This window comes from Panulirus ornatus, chromosome 57, assembly GCF_036320965.1.
Source record: "Panulirus ornatus isolate Po-2019 chromosome 57, ASM3632096v1, whole genome shotgun sequence".
Lineage (NCBI taxonomy): Eukaryota > Metazoa > Arthropoda > Malacostraca > Decapoda > Palinuridae > Panulirus > Panulirus ornatus.
Genome location: NC_092280.1, coordinates 17,446,711 through 17,474,508, shown reverse-complemented (window position 1 = coordinate 17,474,508; position 27,798 = coordinate 17,446,711). Strand labels below are relative to the sequence as shown.

Here is a 27,798-nt window from a genome sequence, read left to right as displayed (position 1 = left end):
TTCCTCCCACACCATATATTCTTAATACCTTCCACAGAGCATCTCTATTAACTCTATCATATGCCTTCTCCAGATCCATAAATGCTACATACAAATTCATTTGCTTTTCTAAGTATTTCTCACATACATTCTTCAAAGCAAACACCTGATCCACACATCCTCTACCACTTCTGAAACCACACTGCTCTTCCCCAATCTGATGCTCTGTACATGCCTTCACCCTCTCAATCAATACCCTCCCATATAATTTACCAGGAATACTCAACAAACTTATACCTCTGTAATTTGAGCACTCACTCTTATCCCCTTTGCCTTTGTACAATGGCACTATGCACGCATTCCGCCAATCCTCAGGCACCTCACCATGAGTAATACATACATTAAATAACCTTACCAACCAGTCAACAATACAGTCACCCCCTTTTTTAATAAATTCCACTGCAATACCATCCAAACGTGCTGCCTTGCCGGCTTTCATCTTCCGCAAAGCTTTCACTACCTCTTCTCTGTTTAACAAATCATTTTCCCTAACCAGGGATATATATATATATATATATATATATATATATATATATATATATATATATATATATATATATATATATATATATATGTATATATATATATATATATCTTTTTAATCTCCCTAAAATTTAATGATACTCTCTCACCCCAACTCTCATTTGCCCTCTTTTTCACCTCTTGCACCTTTCTCTTGACCTCCTGTCTCTTTCTTTTATACATCTCCCACTCAATTGCATTTTTTCCCTGCAAAAATCGTCCAAATGCCTCTCTCTTCTCTTTCACTAATAATCTTACTTCTTCATCCCACCACTCACTACCCTTTCTAATCAACCCACCTCCCACGCTTCTCATGCCACAAGCATCTTTTGCGCAATCCATCACTGATTCCCTAAATACATCCCATTCCTTCCACACTCCCCTTACTTACCTGGAAGGAGGTAAATAAAGTGCGTAAGACAAGGGAGCAAATGGGAACTTCAGTGAAGGGTGCTAATGGGGAGGTGATAACAAGTAGTGGTGATGTCAGAAGGAGATGGAGTAAGTATTTTGAAGGTTTGTTGAATGTGTTTGATGATAGAGTGGCACATATAGGGTGTCTTGGTCGAGGTGGTGTGCAAAGTGAGAGGGTTGGGGAAAATGATTTGGTAAACAGAAAAGAGGTAGTAAAAGCTTTGCGGAAGATGAAAGCCGGCAAGGCAGCAGGTTTGGATGGTATTGCAGTGGAATTTATTAAAAAAGGGGGTGACTGTATTGTTGACTGGTTGGTAAGGTTATTTAATGTATGTATGACTCATGGTGAGGTGCGTGAGGATTGGTGGAATGCGTGCATAGTGCCATTGTACAAAGGCAAAGGGGATAAGAGTGAGTGCTCAAATTACAGAGGTATAAGTTTGTTGAGTATTCCTGGTAAATTATATGGGAGGGTATTGATTGAGAGGTGAAGGCATGTATGGAGCATCAGATTGGGGAAGAGCAGTGTGGTTTCAGAAGTGGTAGAGGATGTGTGGATCAGGTGTTTGCTTTGAAGAATGTATGTGAGAAATACCTAGAAAAGCAAATGGATTTGTATGTAGCATTTATGGATCTGGAGAAGGCATATGATAGAGTTGATAGAGATGCACTGTGGAAGGTATTAAGAATATATGGTGTGGGTGGCAAGTTGTTAGAAGCAGTGAAAAGTTTTTTATCGAGGATGTAAGGCATGTGTACGTGTAGGAAGAGAGGAAAGTGATTGGTTCTCAGTGAATGTAGGTTTGCGGCAGGGGTGTGTAATGTCTCCATGGTTGTTTAATTTGTTTATGGATGGGGTTGTTAGGGAGGTGAATGCAAGAGTTTTGGAAAGAGGGGCAAGTATGAAGTCTGTTGTGGATGAGAGAGCTTGGGAAGTGAGTCAGTTGTTGTCCGCTGATGATACAGCGCTTGTGGCTGATTCATGTGAGAAACTGCAGAAGCTGGTGACTGAGTTTGGTAAAGTGTGTGAAAGAAGAAAGTTAAGAGTAAATGTGAATAAGAGCAAGGTTATTAGGTACATTAGGGTTGAGGGTCAAGTCAATTGGGAGGTAAGTTTGAATGGAGAAAAACTGGAGGAAGTAAAGTGTTTTAGATATCTGGGAGTGGATCTGGCAGCGGATGGAACCATGGAAGTGGAAGTGAATCATAGGGTGGGGGAGGGGGCGAAAATCCAGGGAGCCTTGAAGAATGTGTGGAAGTCGAGAACATTATCTCGGAAAGCAAAAATGGGTATGTTTGAAGGAATAGTGGTTTCAACAATGTTGTATGGTTGCGAGGCGTGGGCTATGGATAGAGTTGTGCGCAGGAGGGTGGATGTGCTGGAAATGAAATGTTTGAGGACAATGAGTGGTGTGAGGTGGTTTGATCGAGTAAGTAATGTAAGGGTAAGAGAGATGTGTGGAAATAAAAAGAGCGTGATTGAGAGAGCAGAAGAGGGTGTATTGAAATGGTTTGGGCACATAGTGAGAATGAGTGAGGAAAGATTGACCAAGAGGATATATGTGTCGAAGGTGGAGGGAACGAGGAGAAGTGGGAGACCAAATTGGAGGTTGAAAGATGGAGTGAAAAAGATTTTGAGTGATCGGGGCCTGAACATGCAGGAGGGTGAAAGGAGGGCAAGGAATAGAGTGAATTGGATTGAAGTGGTATACCGGGGTTGATGTGCTGTCAGTGGATTGAATCAGGGCATGTGAAGCGTCTGGGGTAAACCATGGAAAGCTGTGTGGGGCCTGGATGTGGAAAGGGAGCTGTGGTTTCGGGCATTATTGCATGACGGCTAGAGACTGAGTGTGAACGAATGAGGCCTTTGTTATCTTTTCCTAGCGCTACCCTGCACACATGAGGGGGGAGGGGGATGGTATTCCATGTGTGGCGAGGTGGCGATGGGAATAAATAAAGGCAGACAGTGTGAATTGTGTGCATGGGTATATATGTATGTGTCTCTGTGTGTATATATATGTGTACATTGAGATGTATAGGTATGTATATTTGAGTGTGTGGACATGTGTGTATATACATGTGTATGTGGGTGGGTTGGGCCATTTCTTTCGTCTGTTTCCTTGCGCTACCTCGCAAACGCGGGAGACAGCGAGAAAGCAAAAAAAAAAAATAAAAAAAAAGATATATATATATATATTTCTTTTTTTCTTTTAAACTATCCGCCATTTCCCGCATTAGCGAGGTAGCGTGAAGAACAGAGGACTGGGCCTTTGTGGAATATCTTCACCTGGCCCCCCTCTGTTCCTTCTTTTGGAAAATTAGAAAAAAGAAAAAAAAAAACAAGAAGGGAGGATTTCCAGCCTCCCGCTATATATATATATATATATATATATATATATATATCCTCCCCTTTTTTTTTTTTTTTATTTTCCAAAAGAATGAACAGAGAAGGGGGCCAGGTGCGGACATTCCCTCAAAGGCTCAGTCCTCTGTTCTTAACGCTACTTCACTAACGCAGGAAATGGCGAATAATATGAAAGAAATATATATATATATATATATATATATATATATATATATATATATATATATATATATATATAAATTTTTTTTTATTTACTTTGTCGCTGTCTCCCGCGCTTGCGAGGTATATATAGATATATATATATATATATATATATATATATATATATATATATATATATATATATATATATATATATATATATATATTATCCCTGGGGTTAGGGGATTAAGAATACTTCCCACGTATTCCCTGCGTGTCGTAGAAGGCGACTAAAAGGGAAGGGAGCGGGGGGCTGGAAATCCTCCCCTCTCTTCTTTTTTTTTAATTTTCCAAAAGAAGGAACAGAGGGGGCCAGGTGAGGATATTCCAAAAAAGGCCCAGTCCTCTGTTCTTTATGCTACCTCGCTAACGCGGGAAATGGCGAATAGTTTAAAAGAAAGAAAAAAAAATATATATATATATATATATATATATATATATTTATATATATATTGGAAAGGATCACAATTCTGTGCATGATCAAGATATTCCTATGAGTCCACGTGTTCCATTTTCCCCGTGGACTCATAGGAATATATATATATATATATATATATATATATATATATATATATATTTTTTTTTCAAACTATTCGCCATTTCCCGCATTAGCGAGGTAGCGTTAAGAACAGAGGACTGGGCCTTTTTCGGAATATCCTCACCTGGCCCCCTCTGTTCCTTCTTTTGGAAAATTAAAAAAAAAATGAGAGGGGAGGATTTCCAGCCCCCCGCTCCCTCCCCTTTTAGTCACCTTCTACGACACGCAGGGAATACGTGGGAAGTATTTATTTATTTATTTCGCTTTGTCGCTGTCTCCCGCGTTTGCGAGGTAGCGCAAGGAAACAGACGAAAGAAATGGCCCAACCCACCCCCATATACGTGTATGCATACACGTCCACACACGCAAATATACATACCTATACCTCTCAATGTACACATATATATACACACACAGACACATACATATATACCCATGCACACAATTCACACTCTGCCTTTATTCATTCCCATCGCCACCTCACCACACATGGAATACCATCCCCCTCCCCCTCATGTGTGCGAGGTAGCACTAGGAAAAGACAACAAACGCCCCATTCGTTCACACTCAGTCTCTAGCTGTCATGCAATAATGCCTGAAACCACAGCTCCCTTTCCACATCCAGGCCCCACACAACTTTCCATGGTTTACCCCAGATGCTTCACATTCCCTGATTCACTCCATTAACAGCACGTCAACCCCGGTATACCACATCGATCCAATTCACTCTATTCCTTGCCCGCCTTTCACCCTCCTGCATGTTCAGGCCCCGATCACTCAAAATCTTTTTCACTCCATCTTTCCACCTCCAATTTGGTCTCCCACTTCTCCTCGTTCCCTTCACCTCCGACACATATATACATATATCTTCTTGGTCAATCTTTCCTCACTCATTCTCTCCATGTGCCCAAACCATTTCAAAACACCCTCTTATGCTCTCTCAACCACACTCTTTTTATTTCCACACATCTCTCTTACCCTTACATTACTTACTCGATCAAACCACCTCACACCACACATTGTCCTCAAACATCTCATTTCCAGCACATCCACCCTCCTGCGCACAACTCTATCCATAGCCCATGCCTCGCAACCATACAACATTGTTGGAACCCCTATTCGTTCAAACATACCCATTTTTGCTTTCCGAGATAATGTTCTCGACTTCCACACATTCTTCAAGGCTCCCAGGATTTTCGCCCCCTCCCCCACCCTATGATTCACTTCCACTTCCATGGTTCCATCCGCTGCCAGATCCACTCTCAGATATCTAAAACACTGTACTTCCTCCAGTTTTTCTCCATTCAAACTTACCTCCCAATTGACTTGACCCTCAACCCTACTGTACCTAATAACCTTGCTCTTATTCACATTTACTCTTAACTTTCTTCTTTCACACACTTTACCAAACTCAGTCACCAGCTTCTGCAGTTTCTCACATGAATCACCCACCAGCGCTGTATCATCAGCGAACAACAACTGACTCACTTCCTAAGCTCTCTCATCCCCAACAAACTTCATACTTGCCCCTCTTTCCAAAACTCTTGCATTCACCTCCCTAACAACCTCATCCATAAACAAATTAAACAACCATGGAGACATCACACACCCCTGCCGCAAACCTACATTCACTGAGAACCAATCACTTTCCTCTCTTCCTACACGTACACATGCCTTACATCCTCGATAAAAACTTTTCACTGCTTCCAACAACTTGCCTCCCACACCATATATTCTTAATACCTTCCACAGAGCATCTCTATCAACTCTTATCAAATGCCTTCTCCAGATCCATAAATGCTACATACAAATCCATGTGCTTTTCTAAGTATTTCTCACATACATTCTTCAAAGCAAACACCTGATCCACACATCCTCTACCACTTCTGAAACCACACTGCTCTTCCCCAATCTGATGCTCTGTACATGCCTACACCCTCTCAATCAATACCCTCCCATGTAATTTACCAGGAATACTCAACAAACTTATACCTCTGTAATTTGAGCACTCACTCTTATCCCCTTTGCCTTTGTACAATGGCACTATGCACGCATTCCGCCAATCCTCAGGCACCTCACCATGAGTCATACATACATTAAATATACATTAAATAACCTTACCAACCAGTCAACAATACAGTCACCCCCTTTTTTAATAGATTCCACTGCAATACTATCCAAACCTGCTGCCTTGCCGGCTTTCATCTTCTGCAAAGCTTTTATACTACCTCTTCTCTGTTACCAAATCATTTTCCCTAACCCTCTCACTTTGCACACTACCTTGACCAAAACACCCTATATCTGCCACTCTTATCATCAAACACATTCAACAAACCTTCAAAATACTCACCCCATCTCCTTCTCACATCACCACTACTAGTTATCACCTCCCCATTAGCACCCTTCACTGAAGTTCCCATTTGCTCCCATGTCTTACGCACTTTATTTACCTCCTTCCAGAACATCTTTTTATTCTCCCTAAAATTTAATGATACTCTCTAACCCCAACTCTCATTTGCCCTCTTTTTCACCTCTTGCACCTTTCTCTTGACCTCCTGTCTCTTTCTTTTATACATCTCCCACTCAATTGCATTTTTTCCCTGCAAAAATCGTCCAAATGCCTCTCTCTTCTCTTTCACTAATAATCTTACTTCTTCATCCCACCACTCACTACCCTTTCTAATCAACCCAACCTCCCACGCTTCTCATGCCACAGGCATCTTTTGCGCAATCCATCACTGATTCCCTAAATAATCCCATTCCTCCCCCACTCCCCTTACTTCCATTGTTCTCACCTTTTTCCATTCTGTACTCAGGCTCTCATGGTACTTCCTCACACAAGTCTCCTTCCCAAGCTCACTTACTCTCACCACCCTCTTCACCCCAACATTCACTCTTCTTTTCTGAAAACCCATACAAATCTTCACCTTAGCCTCCACAAGATAATGATCAGACATCCCTCCAGTTGCACCTCTCAGCACATTAACATCCAAAAGTCTCTCTTTCGCACGCCTGTCAATTAACACGTAATCCATTAACGCTCTCTGGCCATCTCTCCTACTTACATACGTATACTTATGTATATCTCGCTTTTTAAAACAGGTATTCCCAATCACCAGTCCTTTTTCAGCATATAAATCTACAAGCTCTTCACCATTTCCATTTACAACACTGAACACCCCATGTATACCAATTATTCCCTCAACTGCCACATTACTCACCTTTGCATTCAAATCACCCATCACTATAACCCGGTCTCGTGCATCAAAACCACTAACACACTCATTCAGCTGCTCCCAAAACACTTGCCTCTCATGATCTTTCTTCTCATGCCCAGGTGCATATGCACCAATAATCACCCATCTCTCTCCATCAACTTTCAGTTTTACCCATATTAATCAAGAATTTACTTTCTTACATTCTATCACATACTCCCACAACATCTTTTTCAGGAGTAGTGCTACTCCTTCCCTTGCCCTTGTCCTCTCAATAACCCCTGAATTTACTCCCAAGACATTCCCAAACCACTCTTCCCCTTTACCCTTGAGCTTCGTTTCACTCAGAGCCAAAACATCCAGGTTCCTTTCCTCAAACATACTACCTATCTCTCCTTTTTTAACATCTTGGTTACATCCACACACATTTAGACACCCCAATCTGAGTCTACGAGGAGGATGAGCACTCCCCGCGTGACTCCTTCTGTTTCCCATTTTTAGAAAGTTAAAATACAAGGAGGGGAGGATTACTGGCCCCCGCTCCCGTCCCCTCTAGTCGCCTTCTATGACACGTGAGGAATGCGTGGGAAGTATTCTTTCTCCCCTATCCCCAGGGATAATATATATATATATATATATATATATATATATATATATATATATATATATATATATATATATATATATTTTATTTTTTTTTTATTTTTTTTTTATACTTTGTCGCTGTCTCCCGCGTTTGCGAGGTAGCGCAAGGAAACAGACGAAAGAAATGGCCCAACCCCCCCCCATACACATGTACATACGTCCACACACGCAAATATACATACCTACACAGCTTTCCATGGTTTACCCCAGACGCTTCACATGCCTTGATTCAATCCACTGACAGCACGTCAACCCCTGTATACCACATCGCTCCAATTCACTCTATTCCTTGCCCTCCTTTCACCCTCCTGCATGTTCAGGCCCCGATCACACAAAATCTTTTTCACTCCATCTTTCCACCTCCAATTTGGTCTCCCTCTTCTCCTCGTTCCCTCCACCTCCGACACATATATCCTCTTGGTCAATCTTTCCTCACTCATTCTCTCCATGTGCCCAAACCATTTCAAAACACCCTCTTCTGCTCTCTCAACCACGCTCTTTTTATTTCCACACATCTCTCTTACCCTTACGTTACTCACTCGCTCAAACCACCTCACACCACACATTGTCCTCAAACATCTCATTTCCAGCACATCCATCCTCCTGCGCACATCTCTATCCATAGCCCACGCCTCGCAACCATACAACATTGTTGGAACCACTATTCCTTCAAACATACCCATTTTTGCTTTCCGAGATAATGTTCTCGACTTCCACACATTTTCAAGGCTCCCAAAATTTTCGCCCCCTCCCCCACCCTATGATCCACTTCCGCTTCCATGGTTCCATCCGCTGACAGATCCACTCCCAGATATCTAAAACACTTCACTTCCTCCAGTTTTTCTCCATTCAAACTCACCTCCCAATTGACTTGACCCTCACCCCTACTGTACCTAATAACCTTGCTCTTATTCACATTTACTCTTAACTTTCTTCTTCCACACACTTTACCAAACTCAGTCACCAGCTTCTGCAGTTTCTCACATGAATCAGCCACCAGCGCTGTATCATCAGCGAACAACAACTGACTCACTTCCCAAGCTCTCTCATCCCCAACAGACTTCATACTTGCCCCTCTTTCCAGGACTCTTGCATTTACCTCCCTAACAACCCCATCCATAAACAAATTAAACAACCATGGAGACATCACACAACCCTGCCGCTGTTTGTCGCTGTTTCCCGCGTTTGCGAGGTAGCACAAGGAAACAGACGAAAGAAATGGCCCAACCCACCCCCATACACATGTATATACATACGTCCACACACGCAAATATACATACCTACACAGCTTTCCATGGTTTACCCCAGACACTTCACATTCCCTGATTCAATCCACTGACAGCACGTCAAACCCGATATACCACATCGATCCAATTCACTCTATTCCTTGCCCTCCTTTCACCCTCCTGCATGTTCAGGCCCCGATCACACAAAATGTTTTTCACTCCATCTTTCCACCTCCAATTTGGTCTCCCACTTCTCGTTCCCTCCACCTCCGACACATATATCCTCTTGGTCAATCTTTCCTCACTCATTCTCTCCATGTGCCCAAACCATTTCAAAACACCCTCTTCTGCTCTCTCAACCACGCTCTTTTTATTTCCACACATCTCTCTTACCCTTACGTTACTTACTCGATCAAACCACCTCACACCACACATTGTCCTCAAACATCTTATTTCCAGCACATCCATCCTCCTGCGCACAACTCTATCCATAGCCCACGCCTCGCAACCTTACAACATTGTTGGAACCACTATTCCTTCAAACATACCCATTTTTGCTTTCCGAGATAATGCTCTCGACTTCCACACATCCTTCAAGGCTCCCAGGATTTTCGCCCCCTCCCCCACCCTATGATCCACTTCCGCTTCCATGGTTCCATCTGCTGCCAGATCCACTCCCAGATATCTAAAACACTTTACTTCCTCCAGTTTTTCTCTATTCAAACTTACCTCCCAATTGACTTGACCCTCAACCCTACTGTACCTAATTACCTTGCTCTTATTCACATTTACTCTTAACTTTCTTCTTTCACACACTTTACCAAACTCAGTCACCAGCTTCCGCAGTTTCTCACATGAATCAGCCACCAGTGCTGTATCATCAGCGAACAACAACTGACTCACTTCCCAAGCTCTCTCATCCCCAACAGACTTCATACTTGCCCCTCTTTCCAAAACTCTTGCATTTACCTCCCTAACAACCCCATCCATAAACAAATTAAACAACCATGGAGACTTCACACACCCCTTCCGCAAACCTACATTCACTGAGAACCAATCACTTTCCTCTCTTCCTACACGTACACATGCCTTACATCCTCGATAAAAACTTTTCACTGGCTCTAACAACTTGCCTCCCACACCATATATTCTTAATACCTTCCACAGAGCATCTCTATCAACTCTATCATATGCCTTCTCCAGATCCATAAATGCTATATACAAATCCATTTGTTTTTCTAAGTATTTCTCACATACATTCTTCAAAGCAAACACCTGATCCACACATCCTCTCCCACTTCTGAAACCAAACTGCTCTTCCCCAGTCTGATGCTCTGTACATGCCTTCACCCTGTCAATCAATACACTCCCATATAATTTACCAGGAATACTCAACAAACTTATACCTCTGCAATTTGAGCACTCACTCTTATCCCCTTTGCCTTTGTACAATGGCACTATGCACGCATTCCGCCAATCCTCACGCACCTCACCATGAGTCATACATACATTAAATAACCTTACCAACCAGTCAATAATACAGTCACGCCCTTTTTTAATAAATTCCACTGCAATACCATCCAAACCTGCTGCCTTGCCGGCTCTCATCTTCCGCAAAGCTTTAACTACCTCTTCTCTGTTTACCAAATCATTTTCCCTAACCCTCTCACTTTGCACACCACCTCGACCAAAACACCCTATATCTGCCACTCTATCATCAAACACATTCAACAAACCTTCAAAATACTCACTCCATCTCCTTCTCACATCACCACTACTTGTTATCACCTCCCCATTTGTGCCCTTCACTGAAGTTCCCATTTGCTCCCTTGTCTTACGCACTTTATTTACCTCCTTCCAGAACATCTTTTTATTCTCCCTAAAATTTAATGATACTCTCTCACCCCAACTCTCATTTGCCCTCTTTTTCACCTCTTGCACCTTTCTCTTGACCTCCTGTCTCTTTCTTTCATACATCTCCCACTCAATTGCACTTTTTCCCTGCAAAAATCGTCCAAATGCCTCTCTCTTCTCTTTCACTAATAATCTTACTTCTTCATCCCACCACTCACTACCCTTTCCAATCCACCCACCTCCCACGCTTCTCATGCCACAAGCATCTTTTGCGCAATACATCACTGATTCCCTAAATACATCCCATTCCTCCCCCACTCCCCTTACTTCCATTGTTCTCACCTTTTTCCATTCTTTACTCAGTCTCTCCTGGTACTTCCTCACACAAGTCTCCTTCCCAAGCTCTCTTACTCTCACCACCCTCTTCACCCCAACATTCACTCTTCTTTTCTGAAAACCCATACAAATTCTCACCTTAGCCTCCACAAGATAATGATCAGACATCCCTCCAGTTGCACCTCTCAGCACATTAACATCCAAAAGTCTCTCTTTCGCGTGCCTGTCAATTAACATGTAATCCAATAACGCTCTCTGGCCATCTCTCCTACTTACATACGTATACTTATGTATATCTCGCTTTTTAAACCAGGTATTCCCAATCACCAGTCCTTTTTCAGCACATAAATCTACAAGCTCTTCACCATTTCCATTTACAACACTGAACACCCCATGTATACCAATTATTCCCTCAACTGCCACATTACTCACCTTTGCATTCAAATCACCCATCACTATAACCCGGTCTCGTGCATCAAAACCACTAACACACTCATTCAACTGCTCCCAAAACACTTGCCTCTCATGATCTTTCTTCTCATGCCCAGGTGCATATGCACCAATAATCACCCATCTCTCTCCATCAACTTTCAGTTTTACCCATATTAATCGAGAATTTACTTTCTTACATTCTATCATATACTCCCACAACTCCTGTTTCAGGAGTACTGCTACTCCTTCCCTTGCTCTTGTCCTCTCACTAACCCCTGACTTTACTCCCAAGACATTCCCAAACCACATATATATATATATATATATATATATATATATATATATATATATATATATATATATATATATATATATATATATATATACATACATATATATACACATATATACATATATATACACACATACACACATATACACACACACATATATATATATATATATATATATATATATATATATATATATATATATATATATATATATATATATACATATGAAAAATGTAAGAAATAATTTAGAAAACTGAAACTTCTAGCTTGAAATGAAATGAAAAATGAATGTCACATAATGGTTCAACCTCTGGCTATGGAAAAGGGAAATGTACAATTTATTTACACAAACGTCAATAGTAATTTTATATGGAAAAAATGTAGCTTAGACATTGAAGCTTATTCTTTCATTGAAATGTGAACAAAGGGAGTTTTTTTTTCCAAAGTGATAGAGAGGGAAAGCAAAAATGTGTTTTTCATAAATGTACTGGAAAAGCTGAAGTCCAGATAAATTTTTGGTCTGCCAAGGCTTTATTAGGGCGGATGACCAACTACCTACCCTCATGTATCCAAGATATGGTTGTACTTTGTGTAATGAGGAAAATTGAGAAACATCATAAGCCAATATTCCAGTTTCACTATAAGAGAAGTGGACCAGGCAGTATGATACAGTGGTTAAATTGATGAAAACTACTATTGACGTTTGTGTATATAAATTATACATTTCCCTTTTCCATAGCCAGAGGTTGAACCAGTATGTGACATTCATTTTTCATTTCATTTCAAGCTAGAAGTTTCAGTTTTCTAAATTATTTCTTACATTTTTCATATATATATATATATATATATATTTTTTTTTTTTTTTTGCTTTGTCACTGTCTCCCGCATTTGCAAGGTAGCGCAAGGAAACAGACGAAAGAAATGGCCCAACCCACCCCCATACACATGTATATACATACGTCCACACACGCAAATATACATACCTACACAGCTTTCCATGGTTTACCCCAGACGCTTCCCATGCCTTGATTCAATCCACTGACAGCACATCAACCCTGGTATACCACATCGCTCCAATTCACTCTATTCCTTGCCCTCCTTTCACCCTCCTGCATGTTCAGGCCCCAATCACACAAAATCTTTTTCACTCCATCTTTCCACCTCCAATTTGGTCTCCCTCTTCTCCTCGTTCCCTCCACCTCCGACACATATATCCTCTTGGTCAATCTTTCCTCACTCATTCTCTCCATGTGACCAAACCATTTCAAAACACCCTCTTCTGCTCTCTCAACCACGCTCTTTTTATTTCCACACATCTCTCTTACCCTTACGTTACTTACTCGATCAAACCACCTCACACCACACATTGTCCTCAAACATCTCATTTCCAGCACATCCATCCTCCTGCGCACAACTCTATCCATAGTCCATGCCTCGCAACCATACAACATTGTTGGAACCACTATTCCTTCAAACATACCCATTTTTGCTTTCCGAGATAATGTTCTCGACTTCCACACATTCTTCAAGGCTCCCAGAATTTTCACCCCCTCCCCCACCCTATGATCCACTTCCGCTTCCATGTTTCCATCTGCTGCCAGATCCACTCCTAGATATCTAAAACACTTCACTTCCTCCAGTTTTTCTCCATTCAAACTCACCTCCCAATTGACTTGACCCTCAACCCTACTGTACCTAATAACCTTGCTCTTATTCACATTTACTCTTAGCTTTCTTCTTTCACACACTTTACCAAACTCAGTCACCAGCTTCTGCAGTTTCTCACATGAATCAGCCACCAGCGCTGTATCATCAGCGAACAACAACTGACTCACTTCTCAAGCTCTCTCATCCACAACAGACTGGATACTTGCCCCTCTTTCCAAAACCCTTGTATTCACCTCCCCAACAATCTCATCCATAAACAAATTAAACAACCATGGAGACATCACACACCCCTGCCGCAAACCTACATTCACCGAGAACCAATCACTTTCCTCTCTTCCCACATGTACACATGCCTTACATCCTCAATAAAAACTTTTCACTGCTTCTAACAACTTGCCTCCCACACCACATACTCTTAATACCAACTCTATCATATGCCTTCTCCAGATCCATAAATGCCACATACAAATCCATTTGCTTTTCTAAGTACCTCCCACATACATTCTTCAAAGCAAACACCTGATCCACACATCCTCTATCATCTCCGAAACCACATCGCTCCTCCCTAATCTGATGCTCTGTACATGCCTTCACCCTCTCAATCAATACCCTCCCATATAATTTACCAGGAATACTCAACAAACTTACACCTCTGTAATTTGAGCACCCACTCTTATCCCCTTTGCCCCCGTACAATGGCACTATGCAAGCATTCTGCCAATCCTCAGGCACCCCACCATGAATCATACATACATTAAATAACCTTACCAAACAGTCAACAACACAGTCACCCCCTATTTTAATAAATTCCACTGCAATACTACCCAAGCCTTGCCGGCTTTCATCTTCCGCAAAGCTTTTACTACCTCTTCTCTGTTTACCAAATCATTTTCCCTAACCCTCTCACTTTGCACACCACCTCGACCAGAACACCCTATATCTGCCACTCTATCATCAAACACATTCAACAAATCTTCAAAATACTCACTCCATCTCCTTCTCACATCACCACTACTTGTTATCACCTCCACATCACTGAAGTTCCCATTTGCTCCCTTTTCTTACGCACTTTATTTACCTCCTTCCAAAACATCTTTTTATTCTCCCTAAAATTTAATGATACTCTCTCACCCCAACTCTCATTTGCCCTCTTTTTCACCTCTTGCACCTTTCTCTTGACCTCTTGCCTCTTTCTTTTATACATCTCCCACTCAATTGCATTTTTTCCCTGCAAAAATCATCCAAATGCCTCTCTCTTCTCTTTCACTAATACTCTTACTTCTTCATGCCACAAGCATCTTTTGTGCAAGCCATCACTGCTTCCCTAAATACATCCCATTCCTCCCCCACTCCCCTTACCTCCTTTGTTCTCACCTTTTTCCATTCTGTACTCACAGTCTCCTGGTACTTCCTCACACAAGTCTCCTTCCCAAGCTCATTTCCTCTCACCACTCTCTTCACCCCAACATTTTCTCTTCTTTTCTGAAAACCCCTACAAATCTTCACCTTCGCCTCCACAAGATAATGATCAGACATCCCTCCAGTTGCACCTCTCAGCACATTAACATCCAAAAGTCTCTCTTTCGCACGCCTATCAATTAACAAGTGATCCAATAACGCTCTCTGGCCATCTCTCCTACTTACATACGTATACTTATGTGTATCTCGCTTTTTAAACCAGATATTCCCAATAACCAGTCCTTTCTCAGCACACAAATCCACAAGCTCTTCACTATTTCCATTTACAACACTGAACACCCCATGTATACCAATTATTCCCTCAACTGCCACATTACACACCTTTGCATTCAAATCACCCATCACTATAACCCGGCCTTGTGCATCAAAACCACTAACACACTCATTTAGCTGCTCCCAAAACACTTGCCTCTCATGATCTTTCTTCTCATGCCCAGGTGCATATGCACCAATAATCACCCATCTCTCTCCATCAACTTTCAGTTTTACCCATATCAATCTAGAATTTACTTTCTTACACTATCACATACTCCCACAACTCCTGTTTCAGGAGTATTGCTACTCCTTCCCTTGCTCTTGTCCTCTCACAACCCTTGACTTTACTCCCAAGACACTTCCAAACGACTCTTCCCCTTTACCCTTGAGCTTCTTTTCACTCACAGCCAAAACATCCAGGTTGCTTTCCTCTAACATACTACCTATCTTTCCTTTTTTCTCATCTTGGTTACATCCACACACATTTAGACACCCCAATCTGAGCCTTCGAGGAGGATGAGTACTCCCCGCGTGACTCCTGTTTCCCCTTTTAGAAAGTCAAAATACAAGGAGGGGGGTTTCTGGCCCCCCGCTCCCATCCCCTGTAGTCGCCTTCTCCGACACGTGAGGAATGCATGGGAAGTATTCTTTCTCCCCTATTCCCTATATGTATATATATATATATATATATATATATATATATATATATATCATCTTGCGCAGTTAGGTTATGTAAAATGCTATCTGCTGCTTGTGTGAGCCTGATGAGAAATGACAAGTGGAGACCCCATTGATCACCAATGTGAGTATAAAGGTATTCGACAAAGGGTAGCCTCGCTCCATCCTTCCACCTCCAATTTGGTCTCCCACTTCTCCTCATTCCCTCCACCTTTGATACATATACTCTTTGTCAATCTTTCCTCACTCATTCTCTCCATGTGACCAAACCATTTCAATAAACCCTCTTCTGCTCTCTCAACCACACTCTTTTTATTACCACCTCTCTTACCCTTTCATTACTTACTCGATCGAACCACCTCACACCACATATTGTTCTCAAACATGTCATTTCCAATGCATCCACCCTCCTCTGCACAACCTTATCTATAGCCCATGCCTCGAAACCATTTAACATTGTTGGAACCACTATTCCTTCAAACATACCCATTTTTGCTTTCCAAGATAATGTTCTCACCTTCCACACATTCTTCAACGCTCCCAGAACCTTCACCCCCTGCCCCAACCTGTGACTCACTTCGGCTTCCATGGTTCCATCCGCTGCCAAATCCACTCCCAGATATCTAAAACACTTCACTTCCTCCAGTTTTTCTCCATTCAAACTTACCTCCCAATTGACTTGACCCTCAACCCTACTGTACCTAATAACCTTGCTCTTATTCACATTTACTCTTAACTTTCTTCTTTCACACACTTTACCAAACTCAGTCACCAGCTTCTGCAGTTTCTCACCTGAAGCAGCCACCAGCGCTGTATCATCAGTGAACGACAAGTGACTCACTTCCCGAGCCCTCTCATCCACAACAGACTGCATATTTTCCCCTCTCTCCAAGACTCTTGCATTCACCTCTCTAACAACCTTATCCATAAACAAATCAAACAACCAGGGAGACATCACACATCCCTACCGCAAACCGACATTCACTGAGAACCAATCACTTTCCTGTCTTCCTACTCGAACACATGCCTTACATCCTCGATGAAAACTTTTCACAGCTTCTGGCAACTTGCCTCCCACACCATATACTCTTAATACCTCCACAGAACATCTCTATCAACTTTATCATATGCCTTTTCCAGATCCATAAATGCTACATACAAATCCATTTGTTTTTCTAAGTATTTCTCACGTACATCTTCAAAGCAAACACCTGATCTACACATCCTCCACCAATTCTGAAACCACACTGCTCATCCCCAGCCTGATGCTTTCTACATGGCTTGACCCCTCTTGATCAATACCTTCCCATGTAATTTCCCAGGAATACTCAACAAACTTATACCTCTGTAATTTGAACACTCACCTTTATCCCCTTTGCCGTTGTACAATGGCACTATGCATGCATTCTGTCAATCCTCGGGCACTTCACCATGAGCGATACATACACTGAATATCCTCACCAACCAGTCAACAACACAGTCACCCCCTTTTTTAATAAATTCCACTGCAATACCATCCAAACCCACCACCTTGCCAGCTTTCATCTTCCGCAAAGCTTTCACTACCTCTTCTTTGTTTACCAAACCATTCTCTCTGACCCTCTCACTTCGCACTCCACCTTGACCAAAACACCCTATATCTGCCTTTCTCTCATCTAACACATTCAACAAACCTTCAAAATACTCACTCCATCTCCTTATCACATCACCATTACTTGTTATAACCTTCCCATTAGCCCCCTTCACCGATGTTCCCATCTGTTCTCTTGTTTTACACACTTTATATACCTCCTTCCAAAACATCTTTTTATTCTCCCTAAAATTTAATGATACTCTCTCACCCCAACTCTCATATGCCCTCTTTTTCACTTCTTGCACCTTTCTCTTGACCTCTTGCCTCTTTTTTTTTATACATCTAGTCATTTGCACTATTTCCCTGCAAAAATCGTCCAAATGCCTGTCTCTTCTCTTTCACAAATAATCTTACTTCTTCGTCCCAGCACTCACTACCCTTTCTAATCTGCCTATCTCCAATGCTTCTCATGCCACAGGCATCTTTTGCGTAAGCCATCACTGCTTCCCTGAATACATCCCATTACTCCCCCACTCCCCTTATGTCCTTTGCTCTCACCTTTTTTCCATTCTGCACTCAGTCTCTCCTGGTAATTCCTCACACAAGTCTCCTTCCGAAGCTCCCTTACTCTTACCACTCTCTTCACCCCAACATTTTCTCTTCTTTTCTGAAAATCTCTACAAATCTTCACCTTTACCTCTTTAAGATAATGATCAGACATCCCTCCAGTTGCACCTCTTAGCACATTAACATCCAAGAGTGTCTCTTTCACATGGCCATCAATTAACAGGTAATCCAAGAATGCTCTCTGGCCATCTCTCCTACTTACATACGTATACTTATGTATATCTCTTTTTGAACCAGGTATTCCCAATCACTAGTCCTTTTTCAGCACACAAATCTCCAAGCTCTTCATCTTTTCCATTTACAACAATGAACACCCCATGTACACCAATTATTCCCTGAATGGCCACTTTACTCACCTTTGCATTGAAATTACCCATCACTATAACCCAGTCTCATGCATTAAAACTGCTAACACACCCTCTCAGCTGCTCCCAAAACCCTTGCTTCTCGTGATCTTTCTTCTCATGTCCAGGCGCATGGGCACCAATAATTACCCATCTCTCTCCATCCACTTTCAGTTATACCCATATCAGTCTAGAGTTTACTTTCTTACACTCTATCTCATACTCCCACAACTCCTGTTTCAGGAGTAGTGCTACTCCTTCCTTTGCGCCTGTCCTCTCACCAACCCGACTACTCCCAAAACCACTCTTACCCTTTACCCTTGAGCTTCATTTCACTCAGAGCCAAAACATCCAGGTTCCTTTCCTCAAACACACTACCTATCTCTCCTTTTTTCTCATTTTGGTTACATCCATACACATTTAGATACCCCAATCTGAGCCTTCAAGGAGGATGAGCACTTCCCGTGTGACTCCTTCTTGTTTCCCTTTTTAGAAAGTTAAAATACAGGGAGAGAAGGGTTTGTAGCCCCCCCCCCCCCCCCCCCCCCCCCCCCCCGCTCCTGTCCTCTTTAGTCTTCTTCTACAACACGTGGGGAATGGATGGGAAGTATTCTTTCTTCCCTATCCCTTGGATATACATATATGTATGTGTAGCTCATGGTGAAGTGACTGAGGATTGGCGGAATGCATGCATAGTGCCATTGTACAAAGGCAAAGGGGATAATGGTGAGTGTTCAAACTACTGAGTGTTCAAGCTATAGAGGCATAAGTTTGTTGAGCATTCCTGGGAAAGTGTATGGGAGAGTATTGATTGAGAGGGTTAAGGCATGTACAGAGCATCAGATTGGGGAAGAGCAGTGTAGTGTCGGAAGTGGTAGAGGATGTGTGGATCAAGTGTTTGCTTTGAAGAATGTGTGAGAAACACTTAGAAAAACAGATGGATTTGTATGTAGCATTTATGGATCTGGAGAAGGCATATGATAGAGTTGATAGAGATGCTTTGTGAAAGGTCTTAAGAGTGTGTGGTGTGAGAGGTAAGTTGCTAGAAGCAGTAAAAAGTTTTTACAAAGGATGCAAGGCATGTGTCCGAGTAGGTGAGAAGAGTGATTGGCTCCCAGTGAATGTCGGTCTGCAGCAGGGGTGTGTGATGTCCCTATGTGTGTTTAATTTGTTTATAGATGTGGTGGTTAGGGAGGGGCAATTATTCAATCTGGTGGGGAAGTGAGTCAGTTTTTGTTAGCCGATGATAAACTCTAGTGGCTGATTCGAGCGAGAAACTGCATAAGTTGGTGACTGAGTTTGGAAAAGTGTGTGAATGGAGAAAGTTGAGAGTGAATGTGAATAAGAGCAAGGTTATCAGGTTCAGTAAGCTTGATAATTGGGATGTAAATTTGAATGGAGAAAAATTGGAGGAAGTGGAAACATGGAAGCAGGAGTGTCACAGGGTGGGGGAGGGGGTGAAGATTCTGGGAGTGATGAAGAATGTGTGGAAGGAGAGAATGTTATCTCAGCAAAAATGGGTATGTTTGAAGAAATAATAGTTCCAACAATGTTATATGGTTGCAAGGCATGGGCAATAGATAGGGTTGTATGGAGGAAGGTGGAAATGAAATGTTTGAGGACAATATGTGGTGTGAAGTGGTTTGATCGAGTAAGTAATGAAAAGGTAAGAGAGATGTGTGGAAATGAAATGAGTGTGGTTGAGAGAGCAGAAGAGGGTGTGTTGAAATGGTTTGGACATATGGAGAGAATGAGTGAGATAAGATTAACAAAGAGGACATATGTGTCAGAGTTGGAGGGAACAAGGAGAAGCGGGTTACCAAATTGGAGGTGGAAGGATGGAGTGAAAAGAATTTTGAGCGATCAGGGCTTGAACATACAGGAGGGTGAGAGGCGTGCAAGGAATAGAGTGAATTGGAATGATGTGGTATACCAGGGTTGATGTGCTGTCAATGGACTGAAGCAGTGCATGTGAAACATCTGTGGGGCCTGGATGTGGATAGGGAGGTGTGGTTTTGGTGCATTACATATGACAGCTAAAAAGTGAGTGTGAACAAATGTGGCCTTTTTGTCTGTTTTCCTGGCTCTACCTTGCTGAAGTAGGGGGTAGCAATGCCGTTTCCTGTGGGGTGGGGTAGCGACAGGAATGAATGAAGGCAAACAAGTATGAAATTGTACATGTATATGTTTTTTTTTTAACTTTCTAAAATGGGAAACAGAAGAAGGAGTCACGCGGGGAGTGCTCATCCTCCTCGAAGGCTCAGATTGGGGTGCCTAAATGTGTGTGGATGTAACCAAGATGTGAAAAAAGGAGAGATAGGTAGTATGTTTGAGGAAAGGATCCTGGATGTTTTGGCTCTGAGTGAAACGAAGCTCAAGGGTAAAGGGGAAGAGTGGTTTGGGAATGTCTTGGGAGTAAAGTCAGGGGTTAGTGAGAAGACAAGAGCAAGGGAAGGAGTAGCAATACTCCTGAAACAGGAGTTGTGGGAGTATGTGATAGAATGTAAGAAAGTAAATTCTAGATTAATATGGGTAAAACTGAAAGTTGATGGAGAGAGATGGGTGATTATTGGTGCATATGCACCTGGGCATGAGAAGAAAGATCATGAGAGGCAAGTGTTTTGGGAGCAGCTGAATGAGTGTGTTAGTGGTTTTGATGCACGAGACCAGGTTATAGTGATGGGTGGTTTGAATGCAAAGGTGAGTAATGTGGCATTTGAGGGAATAATTGGTATACATGGGGTGTTCAGTGTTGTAAATGGAAATGGTGAAGAGCTTGTAGATTTATGTGCTGAAAAAGGACTGATGATTGGGAATACCTGGTTTAAAAAGCGAGATATACATAAGTATACTTATGTAAGTAGGAGAGATGGCCAGAGAGCGTTATTGGATTACGTGTTAATTGACAGGCGCGCGAAAGAGAGACTTTTGGATGTTAATGTGCTGAGAGGTGCAACTGGAGGGATGTCTGATCATTATCTTGTGGAGGCTAAGGTGAAGATTTGTATGGGTTTTCAGAAAAGAAGAGTGAATGTTGGGGTGAAGAGGGTGGTGAGAGTAAGTGAGCTTGGAAAGGAGACTTGTGTGAGGAAGTACCAGGAGAGACTGAGTACAGAATGGAAAAAGGTGAGAACAATGGAAGTAAGGGGAGTGGGGGAGGAATGGGATGTATTTAGGGAATCAGTGATGGATTGCGCAAAAGATGCTTGTGGCATGAGAAGAGTGGGAGGTGGGTTGATTAGAAAGGGTAGTGAGTGGTGGGATGAAGAAGTAAGAGTATTAGTGAAAGAGAAGAGAGAGGCATTTGGACGATTTTTGCAGGGAAAAAATGAAATTGAGTGGGAGATGTATAAAAGAAAGAGACAGGAGGTCAAGAGAAAGGTGCAAGAGGTGAAAAAAAGGGCAAATGAGAGTTGGGGTGAGAGAGTATCATTAAATTTTAGGGAGAATAAAAAGATGTTCTGGAAGGAGGTAAATAAAGTGCGTAAGACAAGGGAGCAAATGGGTACTTCAGTGAAGGGCGCAAATGGGGAATGATAACAAGTAGTGGTGATGTGAGAGGGAGATGGAGTGAGTATTTTGAAGGTTTGTTGAATGTGTTTGATGATAGAGTGGCAGATATAGGGTGTTTTGGTCGAGGTGGTGTGCAAAGTGAGAGGGTTAGGGAAAATGATTTGGTAAACAGAGAAGAGGTAGTAAAAGCTTTGCGGAAGATGAAAGCCGGCAAGGCAGCAGGTTTGGATGGTATTGCAGTGGAATTTATTAAAAAAGGGGGTGACTGTATTGTTGACTGGTTGGTAAGGTTATGTAATGTATGTATGACTCATGGTGAGGTGCCTGAGGATTGGCGGAATGCGTGCATAGTGCCATTGTACAAAGGCAAAGGGGATAAGAGTGAGTGCTCAAATTACAGAGGTATAAGTTTGTTGAGTATTCCTGGTAAATTATATGGGAGGATATTGATTGAGAGGGTGAAGGCATGTACAGAGCATCAGATTGGGGAAGAGCAGTGTGGTTTCAGAAGTGGTAGAGGATGTGTGGATCAGGTGTTTGCTTTGAAGAATGTATGTGAGAAATACTTAGAAAAGCAAATGGATTTGTATGTAGCATTTATGGATCTGGAGAAGGCATATGATAGAGTTGATAGAGATGCTCTGTGGAAGGTATTAAGAATATATGGTGTGGGAGGCAAGTTGTTAGAAGCAGTGAAAAGTTTTTATCGAGGATGTAAGGCATGTGTACGTGTAGGAAGAGAGGAAAGTGATTGGTTCTCAGTGAATGTAGGTTTGCGGCAGGGGTGTGTGATGTCTCCATGGTTGTTTAATTTGTTTATGGATGGGGTGGTTAGAGAGGTGAATGCAAGAGTTTTGGAAAGAGGGGCAAGTATGAAGTCTGTTGGGGATGAGAGAGCTTGGGAAGTGAGTCAGTTGTTGTTCGCTGATGATACAGCGCTGGTGGCTGATTCATGTGAGAAACTGCAGAAGCTGGTGACTGAGTTTGGTAAAGTGTGTGAAAGAAGAAAGTTAAGAGTAAATGTGAATAAGAGCAAGGTTATTAGGTACAGTAGAGTTGAGGGTCAAGTCAATTGGGAGGTGAGTTTGAATGGAGAAAAACTGGAGGAAGTGAAGTGTTTTAGATATCTGGGAGTGGATCTGGCAGCGGATGGAACCATGGAAGCGGAAGTGGATCATAGGGTGGGGGAGGGGGCGAAAATTCTGGGAGCCTTGAAGAATGTGTGGAAGTCGAGAACATTATCTCGGAAAGCAAAAATGGGTATGTTTGAAGGAATAGTGGTTCCAACATTGTTGTATGGTTGCGAGGCGTGGGCTATGGATAGAGTTGTGCGCAGGAGGATAGATGTGCTGGAAATGAGATGTTTGAGGACAATGTGTGGTGTGAGGTGGTTTGATCAAGTAAGTAACGTAAGGGTAAGAGAGATGTGTGGAAATAAAAAGAGCGTGGTTGAGAGAGCTGAAGAGGGTGTTTTGAAATGGTTCGGGCACATGGAGAGAATGAGTGAGGAAAGATTGACCAAGAGAATATATGTGTCGGAGGTGGAGGGAACGAGGAGAAGAGGGAGACCAAATTGGAGGTGGAAAGATGGAGTGAAAAAGATTTTGTGTGATCGGGGCCTGAACATGCAGGAGGGTGAAAGGAGGGCAAGGAATAGAGTGAATTGGAGCGATGTGGTATACCGGGGTTGACGTGCTGTCAATGGATTGAATCAAGGCATGCGAAGCGTCTGGGGTAAACCATGGAAAGCTGTGTAGGTATGTGTATTTGCGTGTGGGGACGTATGTATATACATGTGTATGGGGGTGGGTTGGGCCATTTCTTTTGTCTGTATCCTTGCGCTACCTCGCAAATGCGGGAGACAGCGACAAAGCAAAAAAAAAAAAAAAAAAAAAATATATATGTGGGTATGGGCATTTATGTATATATATATATATATATATATATATATATATATATATGTGTGGATGGGCCATTCTTCATCTGTTTCCTGGCACTACCTCGTTGATGTGAGAAACAGCAATTAAGTATATGCATATAAACATATGATCAATAGAGTCTGAGATGCAACAGGTCCTAAAGAGCCATGTACCACCATCCTGTAACCATCTCATTGGCTGTGGGCATCAACTTGCACGCATGTGAGCCATGTGACCTGAATTATACCTTGACCTTCCTTCAGCAGCAGCATCAATGGGACCTTACCAATGCACAACCACAGAACCAGACAGCACCTCATTTTTGCAACAACATCATGGAACTCCTCACCTCTTCCTACTGCATCACCAGCAACTATTATCCTAGCTGCTGGCCCATTAGCTACAATTGTTGCGTTACCCATATTTATGCATCTCTCTCTGTCCTTACATTATGAAAGAAATTAAGCACATCCTAAATGTCAGTTTATGTCAGGTTCTTATGGGGTATCTCTCATACACATCCTCAGCCTGTGTCTAGTATGCTAAAGTGAAACCTAAACTTGCAGTTTCACTTAAGTGTTTTGTACTTCTGTTTTTCAGAGTGTAGTTAAAGTTAATTCGAGTAAGACTAGTTTCTCCATTCATAATACCTCCATATATATAATGAGTTCATTGCATCTGATCCCTAGTCATGCCTCTAACATTTGAAATATCTTGAGCCCCTGTCAGTTCTCTGTATGTTCCATCTCATCTGTGGTTTACCTCTTCACCTTTCATCTTTTACTTTACCAATGCTAAATGTCTTGACCAGTCTGTCATATACCATGTGTAATGTGAAGTCATAACATTCCATGTGACTTGATTTTTTTCTTATTTTACATATTCTCCCAATTCCAACTATATCCTGCAAATTCTTACCTTTCTTGAGCTATGTAAACTTAGGTCTGTTACCACTTCTTTAGAAGTGGGACAAATATTCTTCCAGGCAAGCTTCTTGCACACTCTACACTTACATATTTTGCTTTAATCCAAGATAATGAACCTCTAGTTTTTCTCCTTTTCATCATTATTTTCATCTTTAACTTTTTCATACCAGTCTTACTGAACTTTGCTCCTAAATATCTGGACTTACCCATAGCTTCCTACAAAGATGTTAACTTTCAGTAGGGTCCAACGTACATCACTGAAATTGCTCATTATTCTGTTCATCTCTGGTTTAGCTTATATCTTAATTTGCACACAGCAACTGTGCCTTCTTCCACTGTGTTTCTCCATGATTAAGTTTTATACCATTATCACCTCACATAATTTCTCATTCATAAAAGAATTTAATACAGTAATCATAGTGACATCACACAGCACAGCCAACATTTGTATCAGATTCCTCATACTTCCACCTACTCTGGACACATGAACTTTTTCTATTATTAAGGCTTTAAGTTGTATTCAGTTATCCTCCATGTGCACTGAACTGCAATGAGTCTAAACTTTTCAGAAAAGCTATTTTATATGCTTATCCTATATCTGTAATTTTTACATACTTCACCATTTTATGTAGAATTTTCTGAATAATTTGTCTAAGTGCAAAAAATCTGTTTGCCATCTAAACCAATTTTGTTTTTCACAAACAAGGGGTTCCCCGATCCTTTTAATAAGATCACTCACTGGCCTACCATATTCCTTACCAAAGGGTAGGAGACTTATACCTGTATATTTTTTACAAGTGCATTTACTTCCTTCACACTGTCAGGAGGTATAAGCTTTCCATATCCACCCTACAAAATCATTCACAACCCCATCTTTACCTCTGTGGTATCCATTTGTTAAAGTTTAAAAGTATTTACAGCTTCCATCCTATTCCTTTTGCATTCCATTTGACCACACTGATGTGCATTTCTTGTTGGAAGCAGTTGCAGTTATCCTTGTTTCATATGAGGCCACATTCACCTTTTTGGGGGGAATGCTTGCAGACCTAGGGTCCTTTGCCCCACAGATTCCTGAAGATTGGATAGAAATGTTCATTTGCCTGAGGTACACTTGCTGCCCTACAAAATTGTTTTTGTATCTATGAGATAGGCAAGTGTAGACAGATGGAACTAAAGATAGAATAATTTTTCCCTTGCTATGGTGGTTTATCCCTACAGGTTCTGTCTGGGAAGTGTAGGTCTCAGTTGCTGCATTGCAAAGTTTTTCAAGATAGACAGCATAACAGTAATACAAATGGGAAGTGGAGCATTATTACTCTGATCTAAATATGATAAAAATGGAAATATATGAAATCAAAGCTGGATAAAGAAGAGCTAAAACATTGCTGCACTAAACAATCACTATGGACTATGTTACTTCCCTCTACTGCTCATGCAGTGGGTTACAAGCTTTAGTTATTACAAGAATTCTAATATGTATCATGTATAAATTTTGAGTCTGTATTAGCAAGATAGGATTGCAAATACTGGGACTAAAGCAGAGTCCTTGGATATACCTCCTTATTTCATTGAATAAAAAGAGGTTCATTTTGTTTAGCAGAGCATTATCTCAGTTCATCTCTATGTAAAGTCAGGAAGTATGTTCTTTTAATCATGTAGAATTACTAAATTATATGCCAATCTATTCAGTGATATCTGGTCAATGAAACCTGAAAAGCCTGAAGTCTTATATCATTAATGAAAGATAATATATGTGAAAAGAATTTCATAATTATAAACCTGTCTTGATACTACTTAGTAAAGAATAATGAAACACATTGCAATATATATTTACATATATTTTCATAGGAAGTAAAAACTGAGCATCCCTAATAACAGAGAAGTGATACCAAAGTATTTGTGGGCCACAAATCTCGACATTACAGGTAAGGAAAAATTTAGAAGTGTGCAACCAATGACCAGTAGTTGTGTGTATATATATATATATATATATATATATATATATATATATATATATATATATATATATATATATATATGACACTGATTGCACACTTTATACTTTCCCTTTTCCTGCAGTAATAAATGTGACAATTTAGAATTATAAAGTTGAAAAATAGAATAGAAGGACTGTACAGGAAAGGTCACATCTATGGAAATGATGAATGTACAGTAGCATTAATGTGAATGGGATATGTCTAGATGACTGATGGATAGATGCTGCATGTGTTTGGGATGGATTTATGCATACATGAGGTGACTGATGTATATGTTTGGAAAATGTTCCTTGATTGAGAGAAGAGATTCCTGAATATTCTCAAAAGATGAACAAATGTACTTATGCAAAAGGGTGATATATGTACATAAAGTTTCTTAGATGGAAGTATAATATTAATGAATATAAAGTTTAAAAAATTATATCAATGCATGTGATATGTTTTACAATCTATGAAAAATGCCAATGAACGAATAAGTTGTTTGATAACCAGAAAAGTTGAATACAAGGACTTGAGCATATGTTCAATGAAAATAACTAAAGTACAGAAAGGGTTATGTGAGGTGATAAGTTGTGATTTTTGAAGCAATGATGGGGTTTTGATTCTCCATGAGGGTATATTACTTTGGAGTTGTTTTTGTGATTTTAAGGATGGATGATGCATGTTTTGGGGTGAGAAGGTGATATATGGTGCTTTATGGTTCTAGGGAGGAAGTTTGTGAGTTGTTTTTTTGAAGTGT

The 27,798-nt window shown here is 41.2% G+C and overlaps 1 protein-coding gene across 2 annotated transcripts in view; it reads left to right on the top strand.

The window, feature by feature from the left end:
• Sply (Sphingosine-1-phosphate lyase) overlaps window positions 1-26,907 on the top strand; it is a 167,679-nt gene extending 140,772 nt beyond the window's left edge. For both annotated transcript variants that reach the window (XM_071694500.1, XM_071694498.1), the window contains exon 15: window positions 26,281-26,907. Coding sequence is in view for 1 of the 2 variants with exons in the window: in XM_071694498.1 (XP_071550599.1) it covers window positions 26,281-26,388 (108 nt within the window). In the remaining variant the exon portion in view is untranslated. The remainder of the gene's footprint in view (window positions 1-26,280) is intronic.
• Window positions 26,908-27,798: the final 891 nt, after the last annotated feature.